This window comes from Phaenicophaeus curvirostris, chromosome 1 (assembly GCF_032191515.1).
Source record: "Phaenicophaeus curvirostris isolate KB17595 chromosome 1, BPBGC_Pcur_1.0, whole genome shotgun sequence".
Lineage (NCBI taxonomy): Eukaryota > Metazoa > Chordata > Aves > Cuculiformes > Cuculidae > Phaenicophaeus > Phaenicophaeus curvirostris.
In genome coordinates, this window is record NC_091392.1 from 138,863,567 (window position 1) to 138,877,753 (window position 14,187).

At 38.8% G+C, this 14,187-nt stretch overlaps 1 protein-coding gene across 4 annotated transcripts in view; it reads left to right on the forward strand.

The window, feature by feature from the left end:
* CYFIP1 (cytoplasmic FMR1 interacting protein 1) overlaps positions 1–14,187 on the forward strand; it is a 77,308-nt gene that overhangs the window by 28,248 nt on the left and 34,873 nt on the right. For 3 of the 4 annotated variants that reach the window (XM_069875998.1, XM_069875989.1, XM_069875995.1), the window contains exons 13-22: positions 20–145; positions 427–593; positions 1,997–2,144; positions 3,949–4,102; positions 5,324–5,480; positions 6,039–6,135; positions 6,468–6,544; positions 6,638–6,746; positions 7,317–7,436; positions 10,182–10,381. In XM_069875998.1, coding sequence (XP_069732099.1) covers positions 20–145; positions 427–593; positions 1,997–2,144; positions 3,949–4,102; positions 5,324–5,480; positions 6,039–6,135; positions 6,468–6,544; positions 6,638–6,746; positions 7,317–7,436; positions 10,182–10,381 — 1,355 coding nt within the window. Of the gene's footprint in view, positions 1–19; positions 146–426; positions 594–1,996; positions 2,145–3,495; positions 3,644–3,948; positions 4,103–5,323; positions 5,481–6,038; positions 6,136–6,467; positions 6,545–6,637; positions 6,747–7,316; positions 7,437–10,181; positions 10,382–14,187 lie in introns of all 4 variants that reach the window. The other variant, XM_069876006.1, reaches the window with a different exon arrangement.

Sequence of the window (14,187 nt, forward strand, 5' to 3'; positions counted from 1 at the left end):
TCTGCTGTGTGGTCTGCAGTATTCATGGAAGCTGGTACACCCAACGGATAAATATTCTAATAAAGATTGTCCTGACAATGCAGAAGAGTATGAAAGAGCAACAAGATACAATTATACTAGTGAGGAGAAGTTTGCTTTGGTTGAGGTAAGAAATCTTTTTTACAGGGATTTTCCAAAGATTAATTCTATACAAAGGAGAACATTCTCTATAAGTATTTTCTATACCTGGTGCTAAAGACAGCATGCCCTGTGTTGACTCTGAAAGAGCATGTTTTCCTCTGTTCAGTACGTAGGAGGACCACAGGAGAACTATCCTTTATCTTTTGGAACTAGTTAATTCCCCTTTTCTCTTTTTTTTTTAATTTAAAAAGGTTTGATTTTTCTTTTAGCAATTATACAATTAAAATACACTTTTTTTTTTTGCAGGTGATTGCCATGATCAAAGGTCTTCAGGTGCTGATGGGAAGGATGGAAAGTGTTTTCAATCATGCCATTCGCCATACCATTTATGCAGCTCTTCAGGACTTTGCCCAAGTCACACTTAGAGAGCCTTTAAGACAAGCGATTAAAAAGAAGAAAAATGTCATTCAGAGGTAGCATTCTTGTTTTCATCTTATCTTCTTTTCCCTCCAGTCTTACTAAATTCATTGCAGAATTGCGCAGCTGTCAAATTTTGTCTCTTTAAGCCTGTACTCCCCTACTAGCTTGTCTGGTAGTCAAAGTTAGCTCAGTTCAGTATGTAGCAGAAATTGAAGAATTCTTAAGTCAAAAATGCATGGCTGCCAGTAGAGCAACAGTAAGAGTCCAAATTGTTTTGAGCCACTTAAAACTGCCACAGGAAGTCTTGTGTTCCCTGTAGATGATTTTTATTTTAAGGAAAGATAAGCACTGTACTATTGAAAGCGAGACTAGTATTTTTATTTGGAAAAAAAACCAAAAAAGGTGTTATTATCTACCTACCTTATGATTCCAGTGTTTTCTCTCCTTGTGTATCTTGTTTACATCCCACCCCACAGTCTTATCTCTGCCGCCTTAGCATTCTGCCTTTTTTTCTCAGCTTTGGCTGCTCTTGGCTTATTAGCCTTACACTTTTCTTTCAAGTACTCCAGCTGCCCACACTGACTGGTGGCATTTCCTGACCTTATTTTTTTGCTCCTAAATGTTTGCTTTTAATCTTAACTTGTTTGCTGTTTGTTTTCTCCCATGTTTCATTGCAAAACTCCTAGAGGTGAACGGCTTTGACTAATTAGGCTGTTGCTAAACGCTCTGACTGCCACAAAAATATCGTCATAAACCAGAAATAAACAAATTACTCAATTCCCAAGTTTGCAGGATGAGTCTTTTTGTCCCAGGAGTTTAATAAACTAGGAAGATATTACTTTCATACCTCCTTGAATCTTGGAGGAGGCATTTGCTTGATCGTTCAGCATGCCACAGGATGTGGCTGGCTGTGTTTCTGACAAGTGTCTGAAGTCCAGTTCAGTATTTGGAGTTAGAAGCGTGAAGATGTTTGTATAAATTCCAGCTGAATTCTGGAGTTCTCCGTGAAACAGGAATTCTGCTGCTTCCTTTAATTTCAAGCCAGAATTCTCTTTCTTTAGTTTGGTTAATAATCTGCTTTGGTTTGATCAATTAATCTGCTGCTTGTGGATTAGAACAAAAAAATGGCTTTATGCTTTTGCTAAGTATCCCAAAGGTGAATCCTTGACAAGTGACTTCTGTCTCTGATGAACCAGTTTCAGAGGCTGGAGCTCTTCTCTCAGACGAGAAGGGCTCTGGACTATCCTCTTTGATAAACAGCATGGAGCCATTGTTTCATGGATGCAGCATTCTTGAAGCTGTTGAAGAAATTGCTTGCAGTTGCTCTGAGTTACCTTGAGCTCCCAGATGCTGTTGCAAAGTTTCTGTGCTTGTGGAAAAGTGCTTTAAAAAATAAAATGTTCTCATCAGTGCACTTGGATGCATTCTGGTCTGATGTAGCGTGATATGCGTTCAGTGTTTTGCAGGCCATCAGAAAGACAGTCTGTGACTGGGAAGCGGGTCACGAGCCATTCAATGACCCAGCTTTAAGGGGAGAAAAGGACCCCAAAAGTGGTTTTGACATCAAAGTCCCAAGGCGTGCAGTTGGACCCTCCAGCACTCAGGTATTTTCCTGTCTGGTGGTTCTCATATGATATGGTTTCTCTCTGGCTTGAGCTGTTCAAAAATTGCAGGGTTTGGGTTGTTTTCTTTTTGAACGCTAAAAATCTACTCTTGATCAGATTTATATTTACAAAATTATATGTACTTAACCAAAATCCTCTGTCTGGGTTGCTGTCACTTTCTACACTGATGCATAATTTTTCCAAGTGTTCAATCTCTTTAATTTGATTTTCTGGGAAGAAATGTTTTCTCATGGAGCTCCTAATGTTTTTTAAATAATGTTTTTGAACTATCTGAATCATTTATTGACTGACTCCCATTCCTGTTATGGCTGGTAGGTTTTTTTTTGTTTCTAAATCCCATTATTCAATAGATGTCTATGTTAAAATATGTTTAAAATATAAATGATTGCCTGTAAAATATGGGACAGTATTTGACTTCTGACAAGGTCCCTCTTACTGTTCAGTAATGAATGATAAAACTACTCCATAAAGTCTCTTTAATCTGCTGCTAAAACAGGAGGTATTTCAGGTGTGTTGTTTGTGGTAGTCATAGAAATCCCATACCTAGATGCTTGTTCTTGTTACCTCCATATAATTCTTTTTTTTATTTTCTTTGTGGATTTGTTTGGAGAGTATATGGTCTGATATTCATAGCTCATCTGAGAAAATGAGGTACTGAGCACCAATCTTTTAATACCTGAAATCTGTGGGGAAGAGAGCATATGTGGATAATAATCTTGGGTAATAAAAAGTAGCTTAAGTTATGGTAAGATGGGTTTAATGCAGATTTTACTTTGGGAATTGGAAAAAAAAATTTGATTTCTGTTTTCTGGGGCAAAAAAGTAACTATCATCACCATTGTGCTTCCGCTTGGTATGTTTAAGGGCTTTGTTTCACTGGCTGCAACAGGCTGTCTTGAGTATGCAGTTCTGTCTGCTTTTTCTTCTCTTCAACTGGCACACCTGTCTGTCTCAATTGACAGGAGGAAGGGAGGTCAAATATATTGATTTTAGATAGATTTTTCTCAGTTTCATGCAGTTCTAAAATGGCTACATGTGAATTGGTAATATTTGGAAATCTTTGCAAAATCGTTTGAGAAGGTAGTGGCTCTCTAAGCATCCTCTGGAAGGAGTGGGAACTTTTCCCTTTGCTTGAGGGAACACTGGACTGCAGTGATTATTCTGTTCCAAGAGACCTTTCTGTGTGTCCTCTCTGCATGCTTACTGTGCTGCTCTTCATTTTTAACAGACTAACAAGTTTTCTCTGCTTCTGTTTCCCTTTCCTTATTTACCCATGTGTTTTTATTAACGGATTCTCTCTCCCCTGCCTGCCCCTGTCTGTTGGTTTTTAGCTCTACATGGTTCGCACTATGACAGAGTCCTTAAACTCTGCTGAGCTGTTGAAGCAGCTCAAGGCTCTGGGACTGGAAAAGCTATTGCATGTGACACACAAGTTTCTGAGGCAGTCCTACATCTATCCACCTCTTTTAAACTTTGGTGGTAAGACATTACTTATTACTTTTTCTCTTTTGTGGTGATGTGAACTGTTCCACTGCGAATGGTCTGCTGCTAAGTGTCAGTGGAGGTCCCTTTGGCATGGGTAGGCATTTGTGCTGGTGTGTAGGCTACCGTTGCATCTGTTCCTCTTGCCTGAAAGGCTTTTACCCATACAGTGTCAGTTTTCAATTTCAAGGGGAGCAGTCGCTTACTGATAGTAATTCTCAGTGTTGCTCAACTAATGTACCGTGTGTATTTTCCTTTTTCCTCCCCCCTTTCCACCACAATTGTTTCCTTTAATGATACAGCTTTACATGGTGAGAACTATGTTAGAGTCCCTCATTGCTGACAAAAGTGGTTCCAAGAAAACCTTGAGAAGTAGCCTTGAGGGGCCCACCATATTGGACATAGAAAAATTCCATCGCGAGTCTTTCTTCTACACTCATTTGATAAATTTCAGTGGTAAGATATGTAGATGATCAGTGTCCAGCTTAGCATGTCCTAACACCTCTAACACGACCTGGAAAATGTTTCCGATTGCCTAAGCCAACTTATCTTTGGTTTATTTATCAAAAGCCTTGGTCTGTACAAACTTTTTCTGAGACCTGGTATTCAGTATTGTGGTGGGATTTTTATTTTGACTTGTTATACATTCATTTATAATGTGTCAAATTTCATATTGTTACCTCCCTTTTATTTTTTTTTATGTACATATTTATATAATCAAGGGACAGATAAGCCTATACACGTCAAAATTTTTAAAAGGAAGTAGTTTTTGTGTTTTGGGTTTTTGGGGATTTTTTGTTTTTGTCTTAAGTACAGAGGAAAAAAAATCTCTGTTGTGGTAAATTTGATGTCATTTCACTACTCTTACTATTCAGTTAACTGTAATCGGAAACATACTGTCCTAAAGTATTCACCTACTGACATTGAGTGTATCTCGTCTTTGTCATCACCATGCTGTGTTGTCTTTCATTTTTGTTTTGCTGCTGGACTCCTTTACCCTCAAAGAAGGGGGAGCCTGTTAATGTCAGTCATAATGCTACTGGGGAACAGCACTTCCAAAGGTCTTTAGGAGATCTTAACATAAAAAGTTCATTCCTGTTTTGATTCTCAAGCCTTATGCAAAAGAAAGCTTGTGCTGAGTGTTTTCTGGAGACGTGGGAAGCATACCTCCATGCCCATGGCAGTGGCCTTAGAAACTTTTTGTTTTAATCCGTCCTTCATGTGTCTGTCATTTCCTGCCCATCTAATCCAGAGGAACATGTGGAGTGATGCAGTCCTCCAGAGGGGAAGATGTACTGGTGGATCTGGTACACTTTTATCTCCTTCACCTGCTGCTTCCCAAGTTCAGTGTAAAGCTTTCTCAGCTTCTAACTGAGAAATTAAACTAGAAATCCCACTTTACTGATGTATGTAGTTTTTCTGTTTGACTGGTAGTCTGGTCCACTTCCACACTTATTTCTGTAATAAGACACCACTTTGTGGGTCAACATGGAGTTCCAAACTCTTTGAATGAGTCATGGGCTCTGTTTTGAATTTGGTTTACATATTTGGACTATGGATAGCTCTAATGAGTCATGGCTGCTTTTTTTGTTTCACATTGCATCATCAGAATCACAGCTGTATTGTTCATAATGTGTTTTTATAAGAAGTGTAATTCTTCCTTATTTATTCTGAAAGAAACCCTGCAGCAATGCTGTGATCTGTCACAGCTGTGGTTCAGGGAATTCTTCTTAGAGCTGACAATGGGCAGAAGAATCCAGTTTCCTATTGAGATGTCCATGCCTTGGATTCTGACGGACCATATTTTGGAGACCAAAGAGGCATCAATGATGGAGTAAGACCTACTTCTGCTCTTCAGTTGAATGGTTATTCTTAATGATTGTCATTCTGTATTATAATGTTACTGCTTTTATTGGTTTTAACAAGCAGTCTGAGGAGGTATTCTAAACCTTCATGCAGTTTTCTTCTTATATTTGCCAATTTCCAAATTCTCAAAGTTTTCTTTTTGAAGTGAATAATTGAAATAAGAAACCTTTCATGTAAGTGTCATTGCACCAGCCTTATGTGTTGTTTCCTGAGTGAGTTCTCCTTAATCCTCAAAGATGTCAAATATAATGTACAGTGGTAAAAGCATAGTTCCATTCTGATGGAAAACTACCTCTAGAAAACAAGTTTCAGACTGCAAACTTACCTATGCAAATTCTTGAACTAATAAAAGACTTTCTTAAAAGAGAAAGTGTGGCTTTATATATTAACTCAAGCAAAAGTCCTGTTTGCATGAACCACATGTAGATTACAATATTGAGTGGCTTACATCATCTTGACTGCACCATCCTAAAGAATCATAATTTCTAAACACATGTAACTGTTTTCTTTATTCTTTTTCATTCAGGTATGTTCTGTATTCTTTGGACCTTTATAATGACAGTGCTCATTATGCGCTTACTAAATTTAAGAAACAGTTCCTCTATGATGAGATTGAGGCAGAGGTAAAGTAACCTGGAGAAAAATAGTCTGTACCTGAATGTGAAAATTATGCTACATGCTAAGAGCTATTATGGGAAACTTTCTTATGAGAAACTGAGAAGAAAAAAAACAGATGATGGGTAACTGTTTGGGTAATATGTGGTGAGAAGACCTGTAGACCTCTGCAAAATGCCTGAAGTTAATGCTGAAGACTGAATGTCATCATCTTTTATATGGGGAAATTTGGATGTGGTAGCTTTCTTAATTATGCCTGATAAATAGTGGGAGGTCTTGGATAAGCTCCCCTCTTTTAATCTTAAGTCTTCTTAAAAGCACTTTTTTTTTTGCTCCCAAGGTAAACCTTTGTTTTGACCAATTTGTCTACAAGCTGGCGGACCAAATATTTGTGTACTACAAGGCGATGGCTGGCAGGTAGCTATTCCAGTAGCAAGCAGTCTTATTCATGCTTTTCTTCTCTGCTTTGCTGTTTAATATACTTCAACCGTTTTCTGCCTTTCTTAATAGCCTGCTTCTGGATAAACGATTACGTTCAGAATGCAAGAATCAAGGGGCAACCATTCAGCTGCTACCGTCCAACCGCTATGAGACACTGCTGAAACAAAGACATGTCCAAGTAAGTTAACTCATATTCTGTTCTTTTTGAGTTGCTTGGCAGTTTTCCAGTGCTGTTGATTTATGTAGGTGTGCAAAACTCTTTCTGTGCTTTGGGTCCTGTCATCTAAGTGGCATAACTGACGTTGGAGAGCAGCTTTTTTGTCATATGAAGGGGTAAATTAAGAAAAAAATCTTAAGAGTCTGTTTTAATGCAAATGTCTGTTGCAGTTAAGCAAACACCAGCCAAATAGGAATATCACATGTGGTAGTGTTGTCTTCTTAGTAATGTCTTTCACCATTTTCAATATGTTGTCGGCACAATGTCATGGAAGCATAAAATGCTGATATCTATACTTAAATATAAATGCAACATGTGATTTTACTTCTTTTTGTGAGAATTGGGATGTAAATTTTAACCTCATTTGTTCATGAATTTATAAATTTTTGTCCATCTGCTTTGTTTTTGTGTGTTTGGAACACAAGTTCACTGTGTGAGTTTGTTAATCTGCGGAGTTTCATAGACCTTGTACAGCTTGTTTTGTAATTTGACTTTCAGTTTAAAACTTCATAGCCTTTTTTTTTTCTTTAGCTTCTTGGTAGATCAATAGACCTGAACCGACTGATCACTCAGCGAATATCAGCAGCCATGTACAGGTCAATGGAACTGGCAATTGGTCGATTTGAAAGTGAGGATTTGACTTCCATTGTGGTGAGTGTTGTGTTGTAGTTTTGTCAGAGCACTAGCACTGCAGTTGGGATCTGGATGCTACTTTTGTTTTGGTTTAATTTAATTTGATTTTTATTTCTTTTATTTGCATTGAGAAACAATTTCTCTCAGATTTTACCAGAAGTGCTCTAGGTGTTCTCTCAGCAAATAGTTGTACAGTCACTGCTGAAAGAGAAGGCTGAATGCCTAACAGAAGGAGCAGGCGCTGATCTCTTCTCTCTGACAACCAATGATAGGACCCGAGGCAACGGCAGGAACATGTGCCAGGGGACCTTTAGTTTGGATATTAGGAAAAGATTCTTTGCTTAGAGAGTGGTGGAGTGCTGGAACAGGCTCCCCAGAGAAGCAGTTGTGGTGCCAAGCCTGACTGTATTCCAGAAGGATTTGGACAATGCCCTCAGACATGTGGGGTGAATTTTGGGGTTGTCACATGCAGGGGCAGGAGCTGGACTCGATGATCTTTCTGGGTTGCTTTGAACTGAGGACATTGTATGATTCTACAAATAACAAAACTTTTCTTTCTTGTGTTTTGTTATATTTTTTCTGTAAGTGTGAAGTCATACAATGCTATAGTTGAAGTTCGTCTGGTTTTCTTAAGTCTAGATTAACAAAACCTCTTATTAGAGAGGCAGGTAGTGTTGCAAAAGGCATTCATTTAGTCAGCTCCAGCTACATCATAAACTATACTAACAAGTCCTCTGTCACCATTATAATATATTGTGGACTTAATTCATTCTGATGTGCTATGATTTTTTTCTTCCTATGCCTTAGCCTGCATCTCTGTTCAAACAGTACTTTGGCCTGACCTGATGCAGTACTCTCAGTATGCTGCTGTATGTGGGACTGTGCAAGTCCCAGTTCTGTTGAGACTGAGAATCTTGTTCTTCCCTTGCTCAGAAAAAAATAAACCTGCTGCAACCCCGTTCTTGGGATTTAAGTTTTTATAAATGGTCACTTTTTGTCCATGCTTCTAGATATATTGCAGACCAAAACAAGACAGCTTTGTGCCTAATAAAATCAAAATTACTTTATTTACCCAGGCAGCTTGGTTTTGTAGCATGACAAAAATATTTGTTTTGTGGAGGAGCAAGATCTGACTTGTGCCTGTGGAAGAAGAGCATCTGTGCAATACTGAGTTGTCTTTTTGAGTTATTTTCCTGATTAAAATGCTAAAAGCCCAAAGTCTATTTCCGGATGGCATTAATTTGACAGGTAAATATGCAGTCAACAAGAAAAATATAAGACACATTCAATTCTGATGGAGTGAAGAAAAAAATTAAAAGTTATGCAAGGAATTTTACCATCGGGCTTTTCACAATAGGTTTTTTACCAGTTGTGTTAACTACCTTGAATTAATGTCATTCTTTACTGATGATAAATCAAATACCGAGGCCATAGAGCCTCTTGACTTTTCTGCACTTGGATGTTCTAGCCTTTCAGTTATTGGAACATAGTTTTCTTTATTATGCATAGGATTTTCTTAGTGGCTAAGTGGACAGAGATGGTCAGTGATGTGTTTCTTTGGTCACGGGTTCTCACTCTTTTTTGAGTTAGGAAGTGGAAGGGCTAAGGTGTCATCCCTACACTGAGCTCTTTTTTTCACTTCTTTTGTTTTATGCGAAATAATTTCTGCTGAAAACTACTTGATTTCCTTAGTGAGAAACTGATAGTAGTAGCTTAACTAATCAGTAATTTCGGCTGTGTTTCAAGCTAAGTAAATTAAATTGAGATAATTTTTAAAAGACTGAGCTACTTTTTTCCCCTTAAATTAGACTCGGTACTGTAATGACAATCATAGTCATTCTTTTTCCTTAAACTGACTGTTACTCACAGTTTTGAAAATCCTGTGAAGCTTGGAGCAATTAAATCTGACAGCACTGCATGGGAAGATGACCAGTAATGTGATGCACAGGCAAACAAAGCTTCTGAACATTCATTCGCTAGGTCACTTGCACAACAATCTTTAAAATCAGTGCTTGGGTTTTTTTGGAGTGAGAGAGTGTGCTCGTGTTTGGTGTTTTTAGTGTCTGACGTCAGAGATGGATTTATTTTTACATTTACTTTTACATTTAATGTACTTCATGAAAGTGCCGGAAACCATGCTGGGAATTTCTTATCAAGAGGGGAAACATTATGAAAGGCGCTAACATATAGTTGTGTAGTCTGCAGCCAGTGATTTTGTGGATACCTTCAAGACATTTTAAAATATCTGGGAAGGTCTTTAATTGCATCTTAGCACATTCTTCCATGGAGTAAGTCATCAGAAGGGTTTATGGTAAATGTATATTATTCCTACCAGTGCTACTGTTAAAGTTAGTTCACCAATTGCCCTATAGAGCAGAAATTACTTTGTGATACCTTGTGAAGCAGGAAATCCAGAAGATGCTTCTTGGACTGTGTCTGACCCCATTTAAACATTGACATTTTAACTTTTGCTCAATGAAAAAAAAAGTTGGCGCAGATCAGTGTTTGAGACCAGTCTGTAGTGTGGACAGATTTTAATGAATACCTTCAAAGTTTCAGAAGGCTTTGATGGGAGATAGTTACAAACAGTGCCAAGAGCACTGATTCTTTCCAGCTTTTATCATTAGGGATTAAGCGGGGAGTCAGTTGTTCGTATTGACTTCTTCCTAATCTTCTATTTGGTCAAGGTTATTTATGTACTTTGTTGAGTTTCTTCACTTTATTAAACACACTGCTCACTTTCTTTTCTCTTGTGTTTTGTAGGAGCTGGATGGCTTAATAGAGATAAACAAAATGACTCACAAGCTTCTGAGTAGATATATGACCTTGGACAGCTTTGATGCCATGTTCAGAGAAGCCAATCACAACGTGTCAGCCCCTTATGGAAGAATCACTCTTCATGTCTTTTGGGAACTCAATTATGATTTCCTTCCAAACTACTGCTACAATGGATCCACTAACAGGTTAGCATGGCAGCCTTTTGTTTGCAGCAATTCTTCTACAACCTTCCTGCAATTTCTTTTCTCCCAAATACTGACAATTCCTTCTCTATTCATTTAGTGTGTTTTCCATTTCTAATACTTTACTTGAAACGAAGCAGCATGAGTCATTTTACTAAGTACTGTCAAATGTGTGAAAGCCTGTTATTTGTCCACAATAAGTAAAATGTAACTGCAGCATCCAAATTCTGACATTTTAATGGCTTAGCTATCATATGTTGAAAAATAAAGTGTGTCCAAAAATACTGCAAAGTGCGTATCAGGGAGATATTTTGGTAAACTGGATTCTCAGCTGTGAGACAATGGAAATAAATTTATATTCCTGATTCTATGTTCATGTGAAGAAAAGGATTGTTTACTGGAGAACGGACAAGTGCACTGCATCTATAGTTGCAGCCTCTAAAGAGAGTGAACAGTGGAAAGACAAAGGTGGGATCTAAAGCCTGAATGAGTGAAAGTCACAGTACTTGGGACTTCACATTTCTGGGCTTCCTGCTTATGTGGTTTTTTTAGGGTTTGTGTTGCTTTTAGCCTTTACTCAGGGTTTGGTTAGAACTGTGTGAAGCGACAGTAAAATGATATTGAATATTGAGCTGTAGAAAGAAATTGAAGCCTGTTCTCTTCTTTCACTTTCTCCTTGGAAAGCTTTCCCTGTCTGACATCTTCCATGATGGTTATGCTATGTTTTAGATTCAAGATTCTGTCTGCGCGAGTGTGTTTTTTTGTGGTTAAGTTTTAGTCAAGAAACTTCTGTTACATAAATCTGTCTGCAGAGGAGAGTTTAATGTATTTCTGAGGAAGCTCCCGTGCAGTTCATATATCTGGAGATAAATATTGGAATTTTCAGTGTGATGTATTAATAATGATATAAGCATGGTATTAAAAGAAAATCTTGATAAAATGCTAATCCTTCATCTGTCAGCTTTAATGAAAGGCATTCAGTGGTTCTTGTGACAATTCAGTCCGTGTTCATCCTGGCTATAGGGACTGCCGTACTGCAGACCCCAGTGCTTGGGAAACAAGCACAGAATGCCAAAGGACACTAGCAGCATCCTGTAGGACTGTTGCTTGTCTGTTTAAAAACTGTACTTACAAATTGAGTTAGGCTGATCCTCAAGCTTGTTGGGTCATTAATTCACGGTAATTGAAAAGATGATAAAGGGAGCCAGGTCTTAGGTGGTATGTGTGTACCATTTGTCCGATTTCATCACAGACTTCCTTTGGTGTCAGTCAAAAACAGCAGTGTGAAGAGAATTAATGGGTGCACATGCTATACGGTGCCCATTAGGGAACAGGGAGTTTCTAGACCATCTATAGTTCTTAAGCACATTCATGATATCTATTGGTGCCTTGCCGTTAGTATGAACCTTAAATTGATGAGCTCTCTGTATTCATCTGTACAGGTTATTGTGTGCAAATGCAGTAAGGAGCTCTGTGAGAGCTGCTAGTTTAATTCTTTACTCTTGGTAAGTAATATCTTGCGTGAAAGCTACATGCAAACAAGGGGAGAAAAGTAACAACCAAAGGCTGGAAGAAAGAGTAATAAGTATGATGAAAGCAGAGGTACTGCTTGGATGCAGAGCTCCCAGGAAATATGCCTTTTATTAATTTGACCACAGCCTAGGCTTAAGGATCCTTCCTTTAATGTTAGTGTTTTGGTCAGATTCACTGGTATCCAGCACCTTGTTGAAGCTCTTTTTCTAGGAATACTTGAATGTGATGATTTCAAACATTTGTTAAGAGAGGTCAAGTGTTTAGAAACCCCACAGGTTTGGTTCAAAGGCTGAGGCTGTTCACACAGAAGCACTGAAACGTGTTGCATATTTAATTGTTTGGGACTTGGGAATTTTTGTTATGTCTGATAATGTACTGAGATTAAACAGTGAGGCTGCTATTAAAAGATTTAGCAATTCAATAATTGCAGTTGCCAATTTTCTGAAATTTAGTCTCGTTAGTGCTGGCCAGCTGCTCAGCTATATCCAGACTCGGGCCCAACAATTTGTGGAGAACAAAAGGGGAGATCAGTTAGAGAACTTGTGCAGATGGTCATTAGCAGTGAAATCCAGGAGTGTTTTTAATCTGCTTGTTGTTGATCAGAAAAAAAGAGAACAAACTTTTGGATAATGGCATGAACATATGAACTGCAGGTGAGGTCTGAGCCCTCTCTAGTTCAGTGTCCTGAGACTGGGAGCAGCCATGCAGAGGCTGAGTATGAAAACAAGGAAGGTTTCTGGTGATTTTTTTTCCCAGGAAATATTCCAGCCTTTAACAATGATCAGGTGTTTTTGTAGAGTAAAAACAGTGGGATATTAGTTCATTTCTGGCCATTTACGTGTATTTTATTTTCCCCCTATTGCTTTGTCCAGTCCTCTTCTTAAAGCCGAGTTTGGCATTCCTGGTTTGCCGTAGTGAGGAGTGTGCAGTGAAGCTGTGTTTCACGAAATAGTATCTCTTTACTTTGCTCTCAAGCTGTTGCCTGCAAGTTCTTACACTGAGTGAACAGCCATTTCCTACTTGTTGTCTTTTCGGTGCTCTCGTGTTGGCCTTTAGTTGCATATTTTTCCAAGCCAAAGGTCTTTCCACACCAGCAATCTTTGTCACGCTTATGCCAGTGTTAGTACGTTTTTATTCCCTCATATCTTTGTGGAGTTAGGAGGATTCAAATTATAGAATCATAGAATGGTTTGGGTGGGAAGGGACCTTAAAGCTCATCTAATTCCAACCCCCCTGCCATGGGCAGGGACACTTCCCACCAGACGAGGCTGCTCAAAGCCCCATCCAACCTGGTCTTGAACACCTCCAGGGAGGGGGCATCCACTGCTTCCCTGGGCAACCTGTTCCAGTATCTTGCCACCCTCATTGTGAAGAATTTCTTCTTAATGTCTAATCTAAATCTTCCCCCTTCCAGTTTAAAGCCATTCCTCCTCATCCTATCACTCCGTGTCCTTGTAAACAGTCCCTCCCCAGCTCTCCTGTAGCCCCTTCAGGTACTTGGAGGCCACTATGAGGTCTCAACGGAGTCTTCACTCCAGGCTGAACAAGCCTAACTCTCTCAGCCTGTCCTCCTAGCAGAACTGCTCCAGCCCTCTGATCATCTTCATCATTTTCCACTATCTGTAGTGTTCCTAATTTTCTTTACTAATTCTAAGCTGATGGCATGTTTTGTGTTCAGGGCTAACAGAGGCTAGTGTGAAACAGCCTAGACGTTTATTTGGATTGAGGCTTTTCTGTGCTTTCTTGACACAAATGATAGAAGGTTCCTGAGTAGTCAGGTTTGTAGCTCCATCTCCTCTCAACAGATTATCCAAATCTATATTCTCTGTATTCATGCGTGTAGCACTTTTCCAAATGCAGTATGACATATTTGTTGTGCAGATACAGAGTTATCACAGAATGAACAAAGAGACCAGCTTTTTATTTTGCAATCTTCCTGCTTTCCTCTCCCTTCCCTTCTTGAACTCCGTGTCTCTCTCATACTGCTTTGTTTTCACAAGAGAGCAGCTGTGTCTTCTTGTCTTGTGTATACTCTATGATAGTCACTGTTCAGAAAAAAATTCAGTCATTTCAGGCACTGCTGGAGCAAACCTGAATAGCTGTACGACAGTAAAAACTACCTAGTTTCTGCTACAAAAAGCCAAATATAGGCTAATGCAAAGTAGGGGTGACTGTAGTCAAATACTCCATCAACTCTGACAACAAGTACCTTATCTTCCCCCACTTGGAAAAGAAAACCAGCCCAAACCAGTCTTTCTGCCAAAAGGAAAGGTGAT